General features: G+C 37.4%; 1 protein-coding gene across 1 annotated transcript in view; it reads right to left on the bottom strand.

Moving 5' to 3' along the window:
* Positions 1-25,717, bottom strand: part of SPAG1 (sperm associated antigen 1) — an 89,651-nt gene that overhangs the window by 42,196 nt on the left and 21,738 nt on the right. The window contains exons 8-9 of the mRNA XM_068525553.1: positions 22,667-22,773; positions 13,346-13,505 (exon numbers count right to left, since the gene is read on the bottom strand). Of these exons, the coding sequence (XP_068381654.1) occupies positions 13,346-13,505; positions 22,667-22,773 (267 nt within the window). The remainder of the gene's footprint in view (positions 1-13,345; positions 13,506-22,666; positions 22,774-25,717) is intronic.

The raw sequence follows: 25,717 nt of genomic DNA, 5'->3' as shown, positions 1-25,717 counted from the left end.
ACAACAGAGCCTCAAAACACATGAAGCAAAAACTGGTAGAACTAAAAAGAGAAATGGACAAATCCACAACTGTAGACAACAATACTCCTCAATAAGGAATATAAAAGTAAGGAATATAACAAGTAAACAAAAGCAGCAAGGATAAAGAACTAAGCAGCACCATCAACCAGTTAATTTAATTGACATTTATAAAACACGCCACCAAAAAAACAGAATAACATTCTTTTCAAGTGTACATGGAATATTCATCAAGAAATAATATATCCTATGTCATAAAAAAAAGCCTCAACAAATTTGAAAGTAATAATGTAACACAAAGTGTATTCTCTGACCTTAATAGAGGTAAACTTTATGTTTTCTTATTTTTATTTCCATTCTTTTTAAAATTTTTTTATTTAAAAAAAAATTTTAACATCTTTATTGGAGTATAACTGCTTTACAATGGTGTGTTAGTTTCTACTGTATAACACGGAGGTAAACTTTAAATCAATAACAGAAAGATTACTGATGTCTCAAAAATTAGGAAATTAAATATGCCATATGGGTCAAAGAGGGAGCCTTGAAGGAAATTAGAAAATATTTCCAATTGAATGACAATAAGAATACAACATATCAAAATGTATGGGATGCAGCTAATGCCACACTTAGAAGAAAGCATAGCATCAAATGCTTATGTTAGGGAAAAAAGTTTCAAATCAACATTCTAAGCTTCCATTTGAGAAACTATCTTAGAGAAAGAGAAGAAAAATAAACCCATAACAAACAAAAAGAAGGAAATGATAAAGAGCAGAAATCAATGAAACTGAAAAAGATAAAAAAGCACAGAAGGGAGGAGACCTTCAAGATGGCGAAAGAGTAAGACGTAGAGATCACCTTCCTCCCCACAAATACATCAGAAATACATCTACATGTGGAACAACTCCTACAGAACACCTACTGAATGCTGGCAGACGACCTCAGACCTCCCAAAAGGCAAGGAACTCCCCCACGTACCTGGGTAGGGCAAAAGAAAAAAGAAAAAACAGAGACAAAAAATAGGGATGGGACCTGCACCAGTGGGAGGGAGCTGTGAAGGAGGAAAAGTTCCACACACTAGGAAGCCCCTTCGTTGGCGGAGACTGCGGGTGGTGGAGAGGGGGAGCTACGGAGCCACAGAGGAGAGTGCAGCAACGGGTGCGGAGGGCAAAGGGGAGAGATTCCCGCACAGAGGATCAGTGCCGACCAGCACTCACCAGCCTGAGAGGCTTGTCTGCTCACCCGCCGGGACGGGTGGGGGCTGGGAGCTGAGGGTCCTGCTTCGGAGGTCAGATCCCAGGGAGAGGACTGGGGTTGGCAGCGTGAACACAGCCAGAAGGGGGCTAGTGCGCCACAGCTAGCCAGGAGGGAGTCCGGGGGGAAAAGTCTGGAGCTGCCGAAGAGGCAAGAGACTTTTTCTTGCCTTGTTGTTTCATGGTGCACAAGGAGAGGGGATTCAGAGCACCGCCGAAACAAGCTCCAGAGACGGGCGTGAGCCGCGGCTATCAGCGCGGACCCCAGAGACGGGCATGAGACGCTAAGGCTGCTGCTGCAGCCACCAAGAAGCCTGTGTGCAAACACAGGTCACTATCCACACCTCCCCTCCCAGAAGCCTGTGCAGCCCGCCACTGCCAGGGTCCCGTGATCCAGGGACAACTTCCCCAGGGGAACACACAGCATGACTCAGGCTGTTGCAACGTCATGCCGGCCTCTGCCGCCACAGGATCGCACCGCATTCCGTGCCCCTCCATTCCCCTGGCCTGAGTGAGCAAGAGCCCCCTAATCAGCTGCTCCTTTAACCCCGTCCTGTCTGAGCAAAGAACAGGTGCCCTCAGGCGACCTACATGGAGAGGTGGAGCCAAGTCCAAAGCTGAACCCCAGGAGCTATGTGAACAAAGAAGAGAAAGGGAAATGTCTCCCAGCAGCCTCAGGAGCAGTGGATTAAATCTGCACAATCAACTTGATGGACCCTGCATCTGTGGAATACCTGAATAGACAACGAATCATCCCAAATTGAGGCAGTGGACTTTGGGAGCAACAATATATATATATTTTTCCTTTTTCTCTTTTTGTGAGTGTGTATGTGTATGCTTCTGTGTGTACTTTTGTCTGTACAGCTTTGCTTTTACCATTTGTCCTACGGTTCCAACTGCCCTTTTTTTTTTTTTTTTTTAACTATGGTTTTTAGCGCTTCTTATCATTGGTGGATTTGTTTTCTGGTTTGGTTGCTCTCTTCTTTCTTTCTTTGCTTCTTTCTTTTCTTTTTACACTTTTTAATTGTTTTTTATTTTTAATAATTATTTTTTATTTTAACAACTTTATTTTATTTTATTTTTTTCTCTCCTTTATTCTCCCTTTTATCCTGAGCCGTGTGGATGACAGGATCTTGGTGCTCCGGCCGTGTGTCAGGCCTGTGCCTCTGAGGTGGTAGAGCCGAGTTCAGGACACTGGTCCACCAGAGACCTCCCAGCTCCACGTAATATCAAACGGCAAAAATCACCCAGAGATCTCCATCTCAGCGCCAAGACCCAGCTCCACTCAACGACCAGCAAACTCCAGTGCTGGACACCCTATGCCAAGAAACTAGCAAGATGGAACACAACCCCACCCACTAGCAGAAAGGCTGCCTAAAATCATAATAAGGTCACAGACACCCCAAAACACACCACCACATGTGGAGCTGCCCACTAGAAAGACAAGATCCAGCCTCACCCACCAGAAAACAGGCACCAGTCCCCTCCACCAGGAAGCCTACACAACCCACTGAACCAACCTTAGCCACTGAGGGCAGACACCAAAAACAACGGGAATTACGAACCGGCAGTCTGTGAAAAGGAGACCTCAAACACAGTAAGTTAAGCAAAATGAGAAGACAGAGAAACACACAGCAGATGAAGGAGCAAGGTAAAAACCCACCACACCAAACGAAGAAGAAATAGGCAGTCTACCTGAAAAAGAATTCAGAGTAATGATACTAAAGATGATCCAAAATATTGGAAATAGAATGGAGAAAATATAAGAAACGTTTAACAAGGACCTAGAAGAACTAAAGAGCAAACAAACAATGATGAACAACACAATAAATGAAATTAAAAAGTCTCTAGAAGGAATCAATAGCAGAACAACGGAGGCAGAAGAATGGATAAGTCAAATGGAAGATAAAAGAGTGGAAATAACTACTTCAGAGCAGAATAAAGAAAAAAGAATGAAAAGAATTGAGGACAGTCTCAGAGACCTGTGGGACAACATTAAACGCACCAACATTCGAATTCTAGGGGGTCCCAGAAGAACAAGAGAAAAAGAAAACGACTGAGAAAATATTTGAAGACATTATAGTTGAAAACTTCCCTAACATGGGAAACGAAAAGTTAATCAAGTCCAGGGAGCGCAGAGAATCCCATACAGGCTAAATCCAAGGAGAAACACGCCAAGACACATATTAATCAAACTATCAAAAATTAAATACAAAGGAAAAATATTAAAAGCAACAAATAACATACAAGGGAATCCCCATAAGGTTAACCGCTGATCTTTCAGCAGAAACTCTTCAAGTCAGAAGGCAGTGACAGGACATATTTAAAGTGATGAAAGGGAAAACCCTACAGTCAAGATTACTCTACCCAGCAAGGATCTCATTCAGATATGATGAAGAAATGAAAATCTTTGCAGACAAACAAAAGCTAAGAGAATTCAGCACCACCAAACCAGCTTTACAACAAATGCTCAAGGAACTTCTCTAGGCAGGAAACACAGGAGAAAGGAAAGACCTACAATAACAAACGCAAAAATTCAGAAAATGGTAATAGGGACATACATATCGATAATTATCTTAAATGTAAATGGATTAAATGCTCCAACCAAAAGACATAGACTGGCTGAATGCATACAAAAACAAGACCCGTACATATGCTGTCTACAAGAGACCCACTTCAGACCTAGGGACACATACAGACTGAAAGGGGATGGAAAAAGATATTCCATGCAAATGGAAATCAAAAGTAAGCTGGAGTAGCAATTATGATATCAGACAAAATAGACTTTAAAATAAAGACTATTACAAAAGACAAAGAAGGACACTACATAATGATCAGGGCTCAATCCAAGAAGAAGATATAACAATTGTAAATATTTATGCACCCAACATAGGAGCACCTCAATACATAAGACAAATGCTAACAGCCATAAAAGGGGAAATTGACAGTAAGACAATCATAGTAGGGGACTTTATCACCCCTCTTTCACCAATGGACAGATCATCCAAAATGAAACTAAATAAAGAAACACAAGCTTTAAATGATACATTAAACAAGATGGACTTAATTGATATTTATAGGACATTCTATCCAAAAACAAGAGAATACACTTTCTTCTCAAGTGCTCATGGAACATTCCCCAGGATAGATCATATCTTGGGTCACAAATCAAGCCTTGGTAAATTTAAGAATATTGAAATCGTACCAAGTATCTTTTCCGACCACAACGCTATGAGACTAGATATCAATTACAGGAAAAAATCTGTAAAAAATACAAACACATGGAGGCTAAACAATACACTACTTAATAACCAAGAGATCACTGAAGAAATCAAAGAGGAAATAAAAAAATACCTAGAAACAAATGACAATGAAAACACGATGACACTAAACCTATGGGAGGCAGCAAAATCAGTACTAAAAGGGAAGTTTATAGCAATACAATACTACCTTAAGAAACAAGAAACATCTCAAATGAACCTAACTTTACACCTAAAGCGATTAGAGAAAGAAGAACATAAAAACCCCAAAGTTAGCAGAAGGAAAGAAATCATAAAGATCAGATCAGAAATAAATGAAAAAGAAATGAAGGAAACTATAGCAAAGATCAATAAAACTAAAAGCTGGTTCTTTGAGAAGATAAACAAAATTGATAAACCATTAGCCAGACTCATCTAGAAAAAAAGGGAGAAGACTCAAATCAATAGAATTAGAAATGAAAAAGGAGAAGTAACAACTGACACTGAAGAAATACAAAGGATCATGAGAGATTACTACAAGCAACTATTTGCCAATAAAATGGACAACCTGGAAGAAATGGACAAATTCTTAGAAAAGCACAACCTTCTGAGACTGAACCAGGAAGAAATAGAAAATAAAAACAGACCAATCAAAAGCACTGAAATTGAAACTGTGATTAAAAATCTTCCCACAAACAAAAGCCCAGGACCACATGCCTTCACAGGAAAATTCTATCAAACATTTATAGAAGAGCTAACACCTATCCTTCTCAAACTCTTCCAAAATATAGCAGAAGGAGGAACACTCCCCAACTCATTCTATGAGGCCACCATCACCCTGTAACCAAAACCAGACAAAGATGTCACAAAGAAAGAAAACTACAGGCCAATATCACTGATGAACATAGATGCAAAAATCCTCAACAAAATACTAGGAAACAGAATCCAACAGCACATTAAAAGGATCATACACCATGATCAAGTGGGGTTATCCCAGGAATGCAAGGATTCTTCTATATATGCAAATCAATCAATGTGATACACCATATTAACAAATTGAAGGAGAAAAACCATGTGATCATCTCAATAGATGCAGAAAAAGCTTTCGACAAAATTCAACACGCATTTATGATAAAAACCCTCCAGAAAGTAGGCATAGAGGGAACTTATCTCAACATAATAAAGGCCATACATGACAAACCCAGAGCCAATGTCGTCCTCAATGGTGAAAAACTGAAACCATTTCCACTAAGATCAGGAACAAGACAAGGTTGCCCACTCTCACCACTATTATTCAACATAGTTTTGGAAGTTTTAGCCACAGCAATCAGAGAAGAAAAAGAAATTAAAAGAATACAAATTGGAAAAGAAGAAGTAAAGCTGTCACTGTTTGCAGATGACATGATACTATACATAGAGAATCCTAAAGATGCTAACAGAAAACTGCTAGAGCTAATCGATGAATTTGGTAAAGTAGCAGGATACAAAATTAATGCACAGAAATGTCTTGCATTGTTATACACTAATGATGAAAAATCTGAAAGAGAAATTAAGGAAACACTCCCATTTGCCATGGCAACAAGAGAATAAAATACCTAGGAATAAACCTACCTAAGGAGACAAAAGACCTGTATGCAGAACACTATAAGACACTGATGAAAGAAATTAAAGATCATACAAATATATGGAGAGATATACCATGTTCTTGGATTGGAAGAATCAACATTGTGAAAATGACTATACTACCAAAGCAATCTACAGATTCAAAGCGATCCCTATCAAACTACCACTGGCATTTTTCACAGAAACAGAACAAAAAATTGCACAATTTGTATGGAAACACAAAAGATCCCGAATAGCCAAAGCAATCTTGAGAAAGAAAAACGGAGCTGGAGGAATCAGGCTCCTGGACTTCAGACTATACTACAAAGCTACAGTAATCAAGACAGTATGATACTGGCACAAAAACAGAAATATAGATCCATGGAACAGGATAGAAAGCCCAGAGATAAACCCACGCACATATGGTCACCTTATCTTTCATCAAGGAGGAAGAATATACAATGGAGAAAAGATAGCCTCTTCAATAAGTGGTGCTGGGACACTGGACAGCTACATGTAAAAAAAAAATGAAATTAGAACACTCCCTAACACCATACACAAAAATAAACTCAAAATGGATTAAAGACCTAAATGTAAGGCCAGACACTATAAAACTCTTAGAGGAAAACACAGGCAGAACACTCTATGACATAAATCACAGCAAGATCCTTTTTGACCCACCTCCTAGACAAACGGAAATAAAAACAAAAATAAACAGATGGGGCCTAATGAAACTTAAAAGCTTTTGCACAGCAAAGGAAACCATAAACAAGAGGAAAAGACAACACTCAGAATGGGAGAAAACATTTGCAAATGAAGCAACTGACAAAGGATTAATCTCCAAAATTTACAAGCAGCTCATGCAGCTCAATATCAAAAAAACAAACAACCCAATCCAAAAATGCGCGGAAGATCTAGATAGACATTTCTCCAAAGAAGATATACAGATTTCTAACAAACACATGAAAGAATGCTCAACATCATTAATCATTAGAGAAATGCAAATCAAAACTACAATGAGGTATCATATCACCTCACACCAGTCAGAATGGCCATCATCGAAAAATCTACAAACAGTAAATGCTGGAGAGGGTGTGGAGAAAATGGAACCCTCTTGCACTGTTGGTGGGAATGTAAATTGATACAGCCACTATGGAGAACAGTATGGAGGTTCCTTAAAAAACTAAAAATAGAACTACCATACGACCCAGCAATCCCACTACTGGGCATATACCCTGAGAAAACCGTAGTTCAAAAAGAGTCATGTACAACAATGTTCATTGCACCTCTATTTACAATAGCCAGGACATGGGAGCAACCTAAGTGTCCATCGACAGATGAATGGATAAAGAAGATGTGGCACATATATACAATGGCATATTACTCAGTCATAAAAAGAAACAAAATTGAGTTATTTGTAGTGAGGTGGATGGACCTAGAGTCTGTCATATAGAGTGAAGCAAGTCAGAAAGAGAAAAACAAATACCGTATGCTAACAGATATATATGGAATGTAAAAAATAAAAAAAAAAAAAGGTTATGAAGAACCTAGTGGCAGGACAGGAATAAAGACGCAGCCCTACTAGAGAATGGATTTGAGGACATGGGGGTGGGGGAAGGGTAAGCTGGGACAAAGTGAGAGAGTGGCATGGACATATATACAGTACCAAATATAAAATCGATAGCTAGTGGGAAGCAGCTGCATAGCACAGGGAGATCAACTCGGTGCTTTGTGACCACCTAGAGGGGTGGGCTAGGGAGGGTGGGAGGGAGACGCAAGAGGGAAGAGATATGCGGATATATGTATATGTATAGCTGATTCACTGTGTTATAAAGCAGAAACTAACACACCACTGTAAAGCAATTATACTCCAATAAAGATGTTAAAAAAAAAAAAGCAGAGAAAATTCAATGAAACATTTGAAAAAATCAGTAACATTGATAAACCTCAAACCAGAATGACAAACAAAAAAGAGAGAAAACACAAATCGCCACTATCAGGAAGAGAGGACATCACTACAGATCAATCAGACATTAAAGCTATAATAAGAGAGTACTATGAACTGTGCTTATAAATTCAACAATCTGGATGAAATGGACCAATTTCTTGAAACTACTAAACTCAGGATTCACCCAAGAAACAAACAGATAATCTAAACTGTTGTATGTCTATTAAAGAAATTAAATTTGTAATTTTAAATCTTTCACAAAAGAACCTCCAGGCCCAGATGATTTCACTGGCAAATTCTACCAAATTTTTAAAGAAGTAATATCAATTCTACACAATCTCTTCCAGAAAATAGAAGTGGTGGAAGCACATCCCAGCTCCCAACTTTTCTGACGTTGCCATTACCCTGATACCAAAACCAGACATGTACAGTACAAAAAAAAAGAACTATAGTCCAATTTATCTCATGAACATAGATTCAAAAATCCTCAACAAGATAGTAACAGACAAAATCCAGTAATATATGAAAAGAATAATACATGATGATCGATGGGGTTTATCCCAAGAATTCAAGGCTAGCTCAACTTTTGAAAATCAATCAACATAATCCAATATACTAACAGATTACAGAAGAAAAACCACATGATCAAATCAATTGCTGCAGAAAAAGTATTTGAAAAGTTCACATCAATTTGAGATAAAAAGTCGCAGTCATGTAGAAATAGAAAGTTACTTCCTTAATTTGATGAAGCCCATCTCTCAAAAACCCACAGTTAACAGAAAACTTAATGATGGAAGACTGAATGCTTGCCCTCTACGATTAAGAACAAAGCTCATGGATGTTCACTCTCACCATTTTTATTCAACACCGTAGCCCTTAGCCAGTGCAATAAAGTAAGAAAAAGAAAGAAAAGAGGTATAGATTGGAAATTAAAAAAATAAAACTGTTCTTATCTGCAGACCATGTAATTGTCTATGAAAAAAATTCCAAGGAGTCTACAAAAAGCATCCTGGAACTTATCAGTGAGTTAGCAAGACTGCAAGATACAAGGTCAACATATTTTTTAAAATAAATGATATTTTTATATTCTAGCAATGAACAATTCAATTTTCAATTTTCTGAAATTAAAAAAATATTCTTTACAATAGCTCCAAAGAATTTAAGTACTTAAGTATAAATTTGTCAAAGTATGTGCAGTATCTGTGTGCTGAAAACTTAAAAAACACTAATGAAATAAATCAAAGAAGACCTAAATAAGTGGAGAGATATACCATGTTCATGGATTGGAAAAATCCATATAGTTACAATGTCATTTCTTCCCTAAATTGATCTATAAATTCAATGCAGTTCCAATCAAATTCCCAGCATGACTTTTTTTAGGTATAAAAGAACTGATTTAACTACCTCATATTTGCTGTCCAATTATACTCTACTATATACTATAGTGATATGCAGTGGGAAATTCCTTGTGTTTTGCAGTGACTAGAAATATAGATTTTAGTAATATAACAAACAGGCTTGTGGTAAAATAGTCATCATATGTATGTGACTGTTAAGTGATTTTATGTAATAAAGGAATATACCTGAATATTAAGAGAAATAGGAGGAATGCAGCCTGTGAAAAATAAAATATAATTGAAAAAACCCTGATTTTAAAACTATGTGAAAGGCAAAGGAACTAGAATAGCCAAACTATTTTGAAAAAGAAAAATAAAGCTTTAGGAACCACACTACCTGATTTTAAGACTTACTATAAAACTACAGCAGTCAAGACAGTGTGGTATTGACAAAGGGACAGACACATAGGTCAGTGGAAAAGAACTGAACCCAGAGTTAGATTCTATTGGCTACACAAATATGGCCAGTTGATTTTTTTTTACAAAGGTGCAAAGGCAGTTCAAAGGAGTAAGGATAGTTTTCATCAAATGGTTTTGGAACAATTGGACATCCATATGCAAAAAAGTGAAACTCAATCTAATCCTCACACTTCATAGAAAAATTAACTCAGTATGGCTAAGTGAAATAAGTCAGACAGAGAAAGATAAACACCATATGATCTCATTTATATGTGGAATCTAAAAAGAAAAACCAAACCGAGCTCATAGAGAACAGATAGATAGTTGCCAGAGGTGTATCTGTGTGTGTGTGTTTCTGTGTGTGTGTGTGTACATGTGCACACGTGTGCAATGGGTGAAGGGAGTCAAAAGGCACAAACTTCCAGTTATAAAATAAGTAAGTCATGGGGATGTAATGTACAGCATAGTGACTACAGTTAATAATACTCTATTATATATTTGAAAGTTTCTAAAAGAGATCTTAAAACTTCTCATCACAAGAAAAGAATTTTTGTAACTATGTATGGTGATGGTTGTTAACTAGACTTACTGTGGCGATTACGTCACAATATATACAACTATTGAATCATGTTGTACACATGAAACTAATAGAATGTTATATGTCAATTATATCTCAATAAAAAAATGAACTCAGAATGGTATATAAGTGTAAAACATAAAACTGTGGAACTTTTAAAGGAAAACATAGGAGAAAATCCTCATGATTTTAGCTTAGTCAAAGCATTAAGATATGACACCAAATCACCAGTCCATTAAAAAATTTTGATAAACTGGACTCTAACCAAACTAACACCCTTTTTTTCTGTGAAAGACACTGATAAAAGAATGAGAAATAACAAGCTACAAATAGGGAAAAAATATTTGCAGATCTCATATCTAACAAAGGACTTGTATCAAAAATATAAAAAGAACTCTCAAAATTCAACAGTAAGAAAGCAACAACCCAACTTTAAAAACTGGTGGAATAATTTCAACAGATACTTTACCAAAAGTGATATAGACATGGCAAATAAGCACATGAAAAAATGTTCAACATCACTAGCCATTAGTAAAATGCAAATTAAAACCACAGTGAGAAACCACTATACACCTAATAAAATGGCTAAAAAAAAATTTTAAATAAAATACCAAATGCTGGCAAGAATGTGAAGCAGCTAGAACTCTCATGTGTTGCTAATGGGAATGAAAAATGGTACCGCCATTCTGGAAAAACAGTCTGGAGATTTTTTATAAAGTTAAACATACACTTGCCATATGACCCAGCAGTCCCACTCTTGGTATTTACCCCAGAGAAATGAAAACGTACGTTCACCCAAAAACCTGTGCATGAATATTAATAGCAGCTCTATTCATAAATACCAAATACTGGAAAAAACCCAAATGTCCTTGAACAAATGAAAGGATAAACAAGCTGCAGTATATCCATATAATGGTGTATTACTCAGTAATAAAAAAGAATAAATCAAAGATACATGCAACTACATGAATAAATCTCAGTGACATTATGCTAAGTGAAGGAAGCTAGTCTCAAAAGGTTATATACTCTCTGATTCCATTTATATGACATTCTGGAAAAGGTGAAACTACAGGAACAGAGAATAGATCAACGGCTACCAAGGCTTGGGGTGAGGGAAGCGTTTGGCTAAAAGGAGGTGTTCTTTTTTGCTTTCCTTTTAGCCAACAATTTGTGATAAAATTGTTCTGGATCCTGACGGTGGTGGTTGTTACATGAAATTATACACGTGTTAGAACTGTATACCAAAAAGTCCATTTTTACTATATGTAAATTTTAAAAAATAATTTAAAAATAGCAGCAATTGATACAGTTTATATTATATCTTGTTCCAGATAAGATTTTAAATGATTTCCTTTAGTTGTAAGATGCTTGGCTAATTATCTGAAGCTAAATATAAACATAAGAAAAACATTTGCTCCCAGAACTTGCTTAAAGGTGAGCCTCAATCGGGACTTCCCTAGGTGGTGCAGTGGTTAAGAATCCGCCTGCCAATGCAGGGGACCCGGGTTCAATCCCTGGTCCGGGAAGATCCCATATGCCGTGGAGCAGCTAAGCCCGTGCGCTGCAACTACTGAGCCTGCACTCTGGAGCCCGTGAGCCACAATTACTGAGCCCGCATGCCACAACTACTGAAGCCCGTGCGCCTAGAGCCCGTGCTTGGCAACAAGAGAAGCCGACGCAATGAGAAGCCCACGCACCGCAACAAAGAGGAGCCCCCGCTTGCCGCAACTAAAGAGAGCCCGCATGCAGCAATGAACACCCAACAGAGCCAAAAATAAATAAATAAATAAATAAATTTAAGAAAAAAAAGGTGAGCCTCAATCCTTGAAAAGCTGCTTACCTTAAATTCTCATTTTTATCCCTTTGATGCTCTCACTTTCTTTTCCATCTTTCTTGGGTGCTCTACTCTGCCTCCTCATCTCTCTCCCCCTTCTTTTCTTTGCTTTTGTCTTTATCCTAGCTTAACTGATCATATTTTAAGCTGATGTATATATTTTACACTATATATTTTGCCACGAAAAAATAAAAACTTATACTCCTTGTTCTTTCTTTAAAGTTGAATGACTTGAACATTTTATATTTCTCTAAATTAAAATATTCTGTCAAATTACTTAAAGTTGATTTTTACCTGTGAATGATTTTCAAAGCTGACATTTCCCCCTCAGCTGCTCAGGGGCTCGCAAGAAAAAAGAAAAACTTTTCCCCCCTGGTCAAATGAAAAGGCAGATTTTTTCCCCCTTAAAGTTGATGTAATTTTCATTGTCTTATATTATGAAGATTAAACTTTACATAGTCTAGATTCTTATTTTTAAATTACATCAAAAGTGAAATTGCATATTTTTAAAAAATTTCTTTGAGAGGCACGCATAGCTACAGGGCATTCCAACAGTGCATTCATGTTTAGGCAAACAACCCCTTTGAAGCCAACATATTTGTTTGACCAAGTAGCTATATATAAAACAATCGTCTAAGAGATGGACATAAGGTTAACTTGCAAATGGTTGGTGTCACAGAGGCAGCCATTTGTGTTTAAAGGTGATAATAATTGAGCACTAGAAAAGATGTCAGATTATGAAGAAAAATGGGTTTGGGAGATTGTATTAAGAAACAGATTTTAACCAGACTTATCGTGGTGATAATTTCACAATATATACAAATATTGAATCATTAAGTTGTACACCTGAAACTAACATAATGTTACGTCAATTATACCACAATAAGAAAAGAAAAGAAAAAGAAATGAGCTGTATTAAGAAAAAGATGAAGGAAAAACCTGCTTGTGTACTTACAAGGTAAAGGCTAGAAAAATTTGGTAGACTAAGAATTTCTGTACAAATAGAAAATTTGAGCCAGCTCATCATATAAGAAGATAGGGGTTTTTTTTTTGCATAAACCAGAGAGAAAAGATGTCTTACTCTTATCTCCAATGCCATCTTCATGTTTTCTTCCACTGTCCTTTTCATTTTCATCTTCTGAGTTTTCTACTTCCTGAATAACCATCCTTTTCCCTTTGGTTTGAGTCTCAGATGCAGGTTCAGAATTTTTCAGATCTCTTTCAACCTCTAACAAGGTTTTCTGAAACATAATCGCCACATTAAAGAAAAATTTTTCCTTTAGTAAAAAAAATAACCATTCTTGCAGGTAAGAATATGAAGATATTAAAAAGTGAATAAAGATAACTAAGATAAAGCTTCTTATGGTGGTCTTTATTTTTCTTTTCAAACAACTTCACTGCTTTTTCTGATTAGAACTATACATGTCCACTGTAAAACACTTAAAGCATAACAAGTATAAAAGAAGGATGAAGAAAATCATCTGAAATCCTGCCACTCGGATAAACTATTGACATTCTGATGATCATCTTCCTAGGTGTATTTGTATGCATATACACACACAGAGATGTCCAGTTTTATACAAATTAAACCATACTATACATGTTTTTTAAGAGTCATGTTGGAAGTTCTTTAATATTTTATGCCAACTAGAAATTTTAAAAAATATATCAAACCATTTTGCTTCCTTCCTCATGTTTAACACCTTACTGAGGTATAATTGACATAAACTGCACATACTTAAAGAGCACAAGTTTTAATAGATTTTGACGTAATAATAAACATATCTATCATTCACAAAACGTTTCTTCCTATCTTTTTGTTATGCTTCCCTTTTGCTCATCCCTGCAACCACTGTTCTTTCTGTTATGATAGATTAGTTTGCATTTTCTAGTTTTTTATATAAGTAGAATCATACTACATGTACTCTTTTTGTCTGGCTTCTTTCACCTAGCATAATTATTTTGAAATTTATCCATGTCGTCTTATGAACCTATTAGTTCATTCCCTTTTATCGTTCAGTAGTATTCTATTATATGCTTATAAAACGATTTGTTTATTCATTCACCTATTGATGGACATTTTAGGCTGTTTTCAGTTTTTGGCAATTACAAATGAAGCCATTATAAACATTCGTGCTTAAATCTTTGTATGGACCTATGCTTGTATTTTTCTTGGTGAATACTCGGAGTGGAATGACTGGGTCATGCGGTAGGCGTATGATTGTTTTGTTTAACTTTTTACCTGTATTCCAAAGCAGTGGGATCATTTTATATTCCCAAAAGTTTCAGTTCTCCCACATGCCCACCAACACTTGGTATGGTCAATCATTTTCATTTTAGCTGTCTAACAGGTTTGTAGTGTTATCTCTTGTGGTTTTAATTTATGTTTCTCTAGTGACTAATGACATTGAGCATCTTTTCATGTGCTTATTTTCCATTCACATAACTCTTTTGGTGATGTGTCTGATCAAATATCTTGCTTATTTTTCATCAACCTGTTTGTTTTCTTATTATTGAGTTTTTAGAGTTCTGTATATATTCAGGATACAAGCCCTTTGTTGGATACATGATTTGCAAATATTTTCCCCCAGTCTATGGCTTGTCTTTTTATTCTTCTGATAGAATAAATAAAAACTTTTTAATTTTGATGAAGCCCAATTATCAACTTTTTATGGATTATGCCTCTGTGTCATACCTAAGGAATATTTGTCTCATTCAAGGTCATAAAGATTTTCTCTTATGTTTTCTTCTAGAACTTTCATACTTCAAGTTTTATATTAAGGTATATGATCCACTTTGAGTTAATCTTTACATATGGTTAAGGTAAAAATGCATTTGGTTAAGGTCTGAAGTTAATATGTAAACATGAACTTATGTTGGATAGTAAAATTAAAGGTGGTTTTCCTTGTTTGAATTTTTTTCTTTTAGAATATTATAATGCTAACTTTTTAATGAACATACCATTATAAAAAGGAAATACTATGGTGTCAAGATGTGTTCCTAAGCTGCACCCTAAACCTAATCCACTGAAATGCTGACTTGATAAATGCAGCTGATACAGTAGGGACATCAGCTGCCTCTCAGAGAGAGTTAGATAACCTGAAAGGTATGTGGAAACAGTGACAACTTATTGGTGGAAGACAGTTCTCCATGGGTTTCCCATATTTCTGAATATATTGTAAGCAGAGGAACTAAACTACCCTTGTTCTAGACTTTTCTTTTTTTTTTCTTTTTTTTTTTTTGATTTATAACAACAGGAATTTATTTCTCAGTTCTGAAGGCTGGGAAGTCCAAGTTTAAGGTGCTAGCAGATTTGGTTTCTGGTGAGGGCCTGCTTTCTGGTTCACAGACAGCTGTCTTCCTGCTGTGTCTCCACTTGGAGAAAGGGACCTAGATTATCTTTTTAAGGATGTCTGTACTGAGAACAGCCCTGGGAAATAGAGAATATTTCCCTTCAGAGGAGAGAAGGTTCGTTTACTTTCCAGCAAAATAATGTTTCCCTCTGGCACAGAGGTTTGGCAGATTTGCTTGTATCCCATTATAAAATATGGGTGTTGGATTTTCTGAATTTGGGATTCCTCAGCTGTGACACAAACCCACCAAGTGTGAAGCACCTATCTGGGCCTTCTGCTGCCCCCACGGAACTTGGGGGCCAGGGTAACGGACATGAGCTTGAAGCTCATCGGCTTGCCATGCCATGAGTAGCAAAGTCTTTTGTGCCTGACCCAGGAGTCTTGTATATTCTTCTAGGCAACCTTGCTAATTTTCATGTACGGTAAACTCTCAGGCCCTTCACAGCTCTTGACACTTACCTCTACTCTTTAGGCTTGAATACAGATCCCCTAAGTGTATATCTGAGTCAGTTTACTGTCAGGGATGCTATGCTTACCATGCAAATTGAGAAATGAACACTCTTTTATAGCCATCAAGCTCATGCTTAATCCTACCTAGGAAAGTTCTACACCATTTGCATAATAAATTGAACTTGGCTCAAAGAAAAGAATTGCCTACAAAGCTTCAGGAAAGAGAAAATTATTTGCCCTTCAGGAATAGGTTTATGATTTTGGACAATTTAAGAGCCTACTTTCTTCCACTTCAAATAGATGTTAACACTGGGAGTGTCTGAGATGTACCTCTTTTTTTTTTTTAACATCTTTATTGGAGTATAATTGCTTTACAATGGTGTGTTAGTTTCTGCTTTATAACACAGTGAATCAGCTATACATATAAATATATCCCCATATCTCTTCCCTCTTGCGTCTCCCTCCCACCCTCCCTATCCCACCCCTCTAGGTGGTCACAAAGCACCGAGCTGATCTCCCTGTGCTATGCAGCTGCTTCCCACTAGCTATCGGTTTTACATTTGGTAGAGTATATATGTCCATGCTACTCTCTCACTTTGTCCCAGCTTCCCCTTCCCCCTCCCCGTATCCTCAAGTCCATTCTCTAGAAGGTCTACGTCTTTATTCCCGTCCTGCCCCAAGGTTCTTCATGACCTTTTTTTTTTTTTTTTAGATTCCATATATATCTGTTAGCATACTGTATTTGTTTTTCTCTTTCTGACTTACTTCACTCTGTATGACAGACTCTAGGTCCATCCACCTCACTACAAATAACTCAATTTCATTTCTTTTTATGGCTGAGTAATATTCCATTGTATATATGTGCCACATCTTCTTTATCCATTCATCTGTCGATGGACACTTAGGTTGCTTCCATGTCCTAGCTATTGTAAATGGAGCTGCAATGAATATTGTCATACATGACTCTTTTTGAATTATGGTTTTCTCAGGGTATATGCCCAGTAGTGGGATTGCTGTGTCATATGATAGTTCTATTTTTAGTTTTTTAAGGAACCTCCATACTGTTCTCCATAGTGGCTGTATCAATTTACATTCCCAACAACAGTGCAAGAGGGTTCCCTTTTCTCCACACCCTCTCCAGCATTTATTGTTTGTAGATTTTTTGATGATGGACATTCTGACTGGTGTGAGATGATATCTCATTGTAGTTTTGATTCGCATTTCTCTAATGGTTAATAATATTGAGCATCCTTTCATGTGTTTGTTGGCAACCTGTATATCTTCTTTGGAGAAATGTCTATTTAGGTCTTCTGCCCATTTTTGGATTGGGTTGTTGGTTTTTTTGATATTGAGCTGCATGAGCTGCTTGTAAATTTTGGAGATTAATCTTTGTCAGTTGCTTCATTTGCAAATATTTTCTCCCATTCTGAGGGTTGTCTTTTCGTCCTGTTTATGTTTTCCTTTGCTGTGCAAAAGCTTTTAATTTTCATTAGGCCCCATTTGTTAATTTTTGTTTTTATTTCCATCTCTCTAGGAGGTGGGTCAAAAAGGATCTTGCTGTGATTTATGTCATAGAGTGTTCTGCCTATGTTTTCCTCTAGGAGTTTTATAGTGTCTAGCCTTACATTTAGGTCCTTAATCCATTTTAGGTTTATTTTTGTGTATGGTGTTAGGGAGTGTTCTAATTTCATTCTTTTACATGTAGCTGTCCAGTTTTCCCAGCACCACTTATTGAAGAGGCTGTCTTTTCTCCATAGTATATTCTTGTCTCCTTTATCAAAAATAAGGTGACCATATGTGTGTGGGTTTATCTCTGGGCTTTCTATCCTGTTCCATGGATCTATATTTCTGTTTTTGTGCCAGTACCATACTATCTTGATTACTGTAGCGTTGTAGTACAGTCTGAAGTCAGGGAGCCTGATTCCTCCAGCTCCATTTTTCTTTCTCAAGATTGCTTTGGCTATATGGGGTCTTTTGTGTTTCCATACAAATTCTGCAATTTTTAGTTCTAGTTCTGTGAAAAATGCCAGTGGTAGTTTGAGAGGGATTGCATTGAATCTGTAGATTGCTTTGGGTAGTAGAGTCATTTTCACAATGTTCATTCTTACAATCCAAGAACATGGTATATCTCTCCATCTGTTTGTATCATCTTTAATTTCTTTCATCAGTGTCTTATAGTCTTCTGCATACAAGTCTTTTGTCTCCTTAGGTAGGTTTATTTCTAGGTATTTTATTCTTTTTGTTGCAATGGTAAATGGGAGTGTTTCCTTAATTTCTCTTTCAGACTTTTCATCATTAGTGTATAGGAATGCAAGAGATTTCTGTGCATTAATTTTGTATCCTGCTACTTTACCAAATTCATTGATTAGCTCTAGTAGTTTTCTGCTAGCATCTTTAGGATTCTCTATGGATAGTATCATGTCATCTGCAAACAGTGACAGCTTTACTTCTTCTTTTCTGATTTGGATTCCTTTTATTTCTTTTTCTTCTCTGATTGCTGTGGCTAAAACTTCCAAAACTATGTTGAGTAATAGTGGTGAGAGTGGGGAAACTTGTCTTGTTCCTGATCTTAGTGGAAATGGTTTCCGTTTTTCACTATTGAGGACGATGTTGGCTGTGGGTTTGTCATATATGGCCTTTATTATGTTGAGGTAAGTTCCCTCTATGCCTACTTTCTGGAGGGTTTTTATCATAAATGAGTGTTGAATTTTGTCTAAAGCTTTTTCTGCATCTATTGAGATGATCATATGGTTTTTATTCTTCAATTTGTTAATATGGTGTATCACATTGATTAATTTGCGTATATTGAAGGATCCTTGCATTCCTGGGATAAACCCCACTTGATCATGGTGTATGATCCTTTTAATGTGCTATTGGTTTCTGTTTGCTAGTATTTTGTTGAGGATTTTTGCATCTATGTTCATCAGTGATATTGGCCTGTAGTTTTCTTTCTTTGTGACATCTTTGTCTGGTTTTGGTATCTGGGTGATGGTGGCCTCATAGAATGAGTTTGGGAGTGTTCCTCCCTCTGCTATATTTTGGAAGAGTTTGAGAAGGAGTGGTGTTAGCTCTTCTCTAAATGTGTGATAGAATTTTCCTGTGAAGCCATGTGGTCCTGGGCTTTTCTTTGTTGGAAGATTTTTAATCACAGTTTCAATTTCAGTATTTGTGATTGGTCTGTTTATATTTTCTATTTCTTCCTGGTTCAGTCTCAGAAGGTTGTGCTTTTCTAAGAATTTGTCCATTTCTTCCAGGTTGTCCATTTTATTGGCATAGAGTTGCTTGTAGTAATCTCTCATGATCCTTTGTATTTCTGCAGTGTCAGTTGTTACTTCTCCTTTTTCATTTCTAATTCTATTGATTTGAGTCTTCTCCCTTTTTTTCTTGATGAGTCTGGTTAATGGTTTATCAATTTTGTCTATCTTCTCAAAGAACCAGCTTTTAGTTTTATTGATTTTTGCTATTGTTGCCTTCATTTGTTTTTCATTTATTTCTGATCTGATCTTTATGATTTCTTTCCTTCTGCTAACTTTGGGGTTTTTTTGTTCTTCTTTGTCTAATCGCTTTAGGTGTAAGGTTAGATTTTTTATTCGAGATGTTTCTTGTTTCTTAAGGTAGGACTGTATTGCTATAAACTTCCCTCTAAGAACTGCTCTTGCTGCATCCCATAGGTTTTGGGGCGTTGTGTTTTCCTTGTCATTTGTTTCTAGGTACTTTTTGATTTCCTCTTTGATTTCTTCTGTGATCTCTTGGCTGTTAAGTAGTGTATTGTTTAGCCTCCATGTGTTTGTATTTTTTACAAATTTTTTCCTGTAATTAACATCTAGTCTCATAGCATTGTGGTCGGAAAAGATACTTGATATGATTTCAATTTTCTTAAATTTACCAAGGCTTGATTTGTGACCCAAGATATGATCTATCCTGGGGAATGTTCCATGAGCACTTGAGAAGAAAGTTTATTCTCTTGTTTTTGGATGGAATGTCTTATAAATATCAATTAAGTCCATCTTGTTTAATGTATCATTTAAAGCTTGTGTTTCCTTATTTAGTTTCATTTTGGATGATCTGTCCATTGGTGAAAGTGGGGTGTTAAAGTCCCCTACTATGATTGTGTTACTGTTTGTTTCCCCTTTTATGGCTGTTAGCATTTGCCTTATGTATTGAGGTGCTCCTATGTTGGGCGCATAAATATTTACAATTGTTATATCTTCTTCTTGGATTGAGCCCTTGATCATTATGTAGTGTCCTTCTTTGTCTCTTGTAATAGTCTTTATTTTAAAGTCTATTTTTTCTGATATGAGAATTGTTACTCCAGCTTTCTTTTGATTTCCATTTGCATGGAATATCTTTTTCCATCCCCTTTCAGTCTGTATGTGTCCCTAGGTCTGAAGTGGGTCTCTTGTAGACAGCATATGTACAGGTCTTGTTTTTGTATGCATTCAGCCAGTCTATGTCTTTTGGCTGGAGCACTTAATCCATTTACATTTAAGGTAATTATCGATATGTATGTTCCTATTACCATTTTCTTAATTGTTTGGGGTTTGTTATTGTAGATCTTTTCCTTCTCCTGTGTTTCCTGCCTAGAGAAGTTCCTTGAGCATTTTCTGTAAAGCTGGTTTGGTGGTGCTGAATTCTCTTAGGTTTTGCTTGTCTGTAAAGGTTTTAATTTCTCCGTCGAATCTGAATGAGATCCTTGCTGGGTAATCTTGGGTGTAGGTTTTTCCCTTTCATCACTTTAAATATGTCCTGCCACTCCCTTCTGGCTTGCAGAGTTTCTGCTGAAAGATCAGCTGTTAACCTTATGGGAATTCCCTTGTATGTTATTTGTTGTTTTTCCCTTGCTGCTTTTAATATTTTTTCTTTGTATTTAATTTTTGATAGTTTGATTAATATGTGTCTTGGTGTGTTTCTCCTTGGATTTATCCTGTATGGGACTGTCTGCACTCCCTGGACTTGATTGACTATTTGCTTTCCCATCTTAGAGAAGTTTTCAACTATAATCTCTTCAAAGATTTTCTCAGACCCTTTGTTTTTCTCTTCTTCTTCTGGGACCTGTATAATTCGAATGTTGGTGCATTTAATGTTGTCCCAGAGGTCTCTGAGACTGTCCTCAATTCTTTTCATTCTTTTTTCTTTATTCTGCTCTGCAGTAGTTATTTCCACTATTTTATCTTCCAGGTCACTTATCTGTTCTTCTGCCTCAGTTATTCTGCTATTGATTCCTTCTAGAGAATTTTTAATTTCATTTATTGTGTTGTTCATCATTGTTTGTTTGCTCTTTAGTTCTTCTAGGTCCTTGTTAAACGTTTCTTGTATTTTCTCCAGTCTATTTCCAAGATTTTGGATCATCTTTACTATCATTATTCTGAATTCTTTTTCAGGTAGACTGCCTATTTCCTCTTCATTTGTTTGGTCTGGTGGGTTTCTACCTTGCTCCTTCATCTGCTGTGTGTTTCTCTATCTTCTCATTTTGCTTAACTTACTGTGTTTGGGGTCTCCTTTTCGCAGGCTGCAGTTCGTAGTTCCCATTGTTTCTGGTGTCTGCCCCCAGTGGATATGGTTGGCTGAGTGGGTTGTGCAGGCTTCCCAGTGGAGTGGACTAGTGCCTGTGTTCTGGTGGATGAGGCTGGATCTTATCTTACTGGTGGGCAGGTCTGCATCTGGTGGTGTGTTTTGGAGTGTCTGTGACCTTATTATGATTTTAGGCAGCCTCTCTGCTAATGGGTGGGGTTGTGTTCCTGCCTTGCTACTTGTTTGGCATAGGGTGTCCAGCACTGTTGCTTGCTGGTCGTTGAGTGGAGCTGGGTCTTGGCATTGAGATGGAGATCTCTGGGAGATTTTTGCTGTTTGATATTACATGGAGCTGGGAGGTCTGTGGTGGACCAATGTCCTGAACTCAGCTCTCCCACGTCAGAGGCACAGGCCTAGCTGTGGCGCACTAGCCCACTTCAGGCTGTGTTCACGCAGCCAATTCCAGTCCTCTCCCTGGGATCCGACCTCCAAAGCCTGAGCCTCAGCTCCCAGCTCCCACCTGCCCCGGCCAGTGAGCAGACAAGCCTCTTGGGCTGGTGAGTGCTGGTCAGCACCGATCCTCTGTGTGGGAATCTCTCCCCTTTGCCCTCTGCACCCCTGTTGCTGCGCTCTCCTCCGTGGCCCCGAAGCTTCCCCTCTCCACCACCCGCGGTCTCCACCTGTGAAGGGGCTTCCTAGTGTGTGGAAACCTTTCCTCCTTTACAGCTCCCTCCCAATGGTGCAGGTCCCATCCCTATTCTTTTGTCTCCGCTTTTTCTTTTCTCTTTTGCCTTACCCAGGTACGTGGGGAGTTTCTTGCCTTTTGGGAGGTCTGGGTTCTTCTGCCAGCTTTCAGTAGGTGTTCTGTAGGAGTTGTTCCACATGTAGATGTATTTCTGATGTATCTGTGGGAAGGAAGGTGATCTCCACGTCTTACTCTTCCGCCATCTTGAAGCTCCTCGTACCTACTTCTTAAATCTGTGTCCTAATCCTCAACATCACTTTTCCAGCAAGACTGATATCATTTTAACATAAATACAGAAATAGCAAACTATAGAATTAGGTGAGGTATCACTTTCTGTACTTACTTTGGCCAACTCATTATCAGGTTCAACAGCCAGTACTTTATTCAAATCTTTTATAGCTTCCTGGAGCTTGTTTTGATGTTTATACGTAGTGGCACGGCGCAGAAGAGCTGAAAATTTACCAAAATAAAAGACATACTTTAACATATGGCATTATGATTATAACACACCTTTCAAGTGTAAGAATATATGTAGCACAGAACAGTTTAGAATGCAATTGTGCAAACTACACCAACTTCCAGCAACCTGGCCCTCTGGCCGCTCCAGTCCCTACCAGCTCCTCCAAGGGCTGAGAGACTCAGTACCTCACCCCTCAGAGGCACCATGCTGTGCTACAACACTGGGAAGGTCTTCACTAAATAGTAACATGTTCCTCCTTATAATCATCAGTACTATTATTTCCACTTTATGAAAACTTAGAAAACCCTTCCTTTAAATTTAGTACATTACTGACCAGCACCTGACCCAGAATATGGGTTGTTAGTGAAATCTCTATAGCACAGGGAACTGAAGGAGTCCTGGTGATTAAGTCAGCTAGGTTCAGAAATTAAATACTTTAGCAATTTGTATCAGGGTTTTGTTTTTTCTTTTGGTAGGTTACAATATCTAATTTTATCATTTTTTAATACTGAAATGAATGCCTTCCTAGTCCGATTGTTATTAATTATATAACGAGAGAATTCTGTGTAGTTAGACATGATTTTGAAAAGAATCAGTCTTGGTAATTCTGAAAAGTGAGATATTTATATCTGATTTATTTTAATACACTATTTTTTTTTTTTTTAGATTTTTTTTTTTGATGTGGACCATTTTTAAAGTCTTTATTGAATTTGTTACAATACTGCTTCTGTTTTATGTTTTGGTTTTTTAGCCACAGGCATGTAGGATCTTAGCTTCCCGACCAGGCATCGAACCCACACCCCCTGCATTGGAAGGCGAAGTCTTAACCACTGGACTGCCAGGGAAGTCCCAATATGCTATTTTAAAACATAAATTTCACTAGTTTGATTTTAGTCCTAGAAAAAGCCACGAAAGTCTAGAGGATAAATCATTTTATCATAAGTGTAATCAAAATTGTAGCATAAGTACAAGTTTAGCTTTTACTATTACTACTCAGATTTCAGAAGGGATTGTCCATAAAGAAATATTCATGATATAACAATTACCATTTTTTAAAACTTTTTACTTTGGAAAATACTTTAGATTTACAGAAAGTTGCAAAGCTAATACAGATAGTTCTCATATACCTTCACCCAGCTTTCCCTAATGCTAACATCTTATATAACTATGGTATTTTTGCCAAAACTAAGAAAATAACATTGGTACAATACTGTTAACTAAACTACAGGCTTTCTTTGGATTTCACCAATTTCTCCACTAATGTCCTTTTTCTGTTCCAGGATGTAATCAAATACCACATTGCATTCAGAACAATTATTTTTTGAGTAAAAAATAAAGTTTTGAAGTGGAAGATATTTATCCACTTAAGAAAACCTAAGACTTCAGTGCTTTATGGCCATAGTGATTACTAGATGTGGCTCTGTCAAATTTTTTTTTAAATAGTGAAGATTCTGGTGCTTAAGGAATTATTCAATCAAGGAAGAATGAAAACAGAAGGCCATTCTACTGGCAGAAGAGTAGCACAGTGGTTGAATGTGGGCTCCTGATGTCTCATCCAGTGTTGAGTCCTGGCTCTGTCACTTACTAGCAGTGTGATCTTAGGTGAGTTGTTCAATCTCTCTATGCCTCAGTGTCCTTTTGTAAAATGAGTGTGCTAATAACAGTGCCTGCACATTTACTGAGCCGTTGTGAAAATTAATGGAGTTAATACATGTACTACATGGCACAGGGCCTGGCACAGTGATGGTGTGGGCCCATCAGGAGATCGTAAAACCTTTACCAGGCACCTGCCTAAAGGTGGGAGCCCACCGGTACTCTGTGATAGAGACAACATACATGCACAGGAGAACTCTACTGGGGAAAGGAGAGCAATCTATTATGATGACAGTCGGTCTGATGCACCGGGATCCACCCTCAGCACAACCATGGTTTCTGCCCAACCACCTTTGTAGGCATGTGAAGAAAAATTAAGTGGTTATATTTATCTAAATGCGTAAGTGTTTAAAGAAATAGAATGAGTCTGTTATAATTTATGCCACTTCCTTTTGGAATGACTCCCTGATAACAGAAAAGGAGAGTGGAGTCTGACTTGCATACTTCAGGCTTGGACCACAGCAAGGTGGTGCAGTCACTGAGACAGGAAATCAGAACAGAGGACAGGTGTTGGTGGAAAGATGTAGTCAGTTTTAGACACATTTAATTTAAAATGTCTATGGACATCTAGGTGGAAAAGCCCACAAAGCAGCTGGTAGAAAGTTCTAGAGCTCTGGTGTGGACTTATTGTATTATATTAATAAATATTTTTAAATCTATATTAAATTATACTTAAATTTATTTTTGAATAAAAAGATACAATTCAATAAGCCAGTCACAAAAAGATAAATACTGTATGATTTCATTCATATGATGTACCTAAAATAATAAAATCATAGAGACAGAAAGTAGACTGGTGGTTGCCAGAGGCTGGGGTGGGTGGAGAAATACAGAGTTGCTGTTTAATGGGTGCACTTTCAGATTTAAAAAGTTCTGGAGATGGATGGTAGTGATGACTGCACAACAATATGAATGTACTTAATACCACTGAACTATTCACTTAAAAATGATTAAGATGGTAAATTTTATGTTATGTCAATTTTACCACAATAAAAAAAAATTGAAAGAAAAAAAAAAACCACAAACCACAATTCAAATGCAAGCGTGAGATATTTCTTTTAAAACACATGTACAGGGGCTTCCCTGGTGGCGCAGTGGTTGAGAATCTGCTTGCCAATGCAGGGGACACGGGTTCGAGCCCTGGTCTGGGAAGATCCCACATGCCACGGAGCAACTAGGCCCGTGAGCCACAACTACTGAGCCTGCGCGTCTGGAGCCTGTGCTCTGCAACAAGAGAGGCCGAGATAGTGAGAGGCCCGCGCACCGCGATGAAGAGTGGCC

This window comes from Eschrichtius robustus, chromosome 17 (genome assembly GCF_028021215.1).
Source record: "Eschrichtius robustus isolate mEscRob2 chromosome 17, mEscRob2.pri, whole genome shotgun sequence".
NCBI lineage: Eukaryota > Metazoa > Chordata > Mammalia > Artiodactyla > Eschrichtiidae > Eschrichtius > Eschrichtius robustus.
This window is presented reverse-complemented; position numbering and strand designations above follow the sequence as displayed.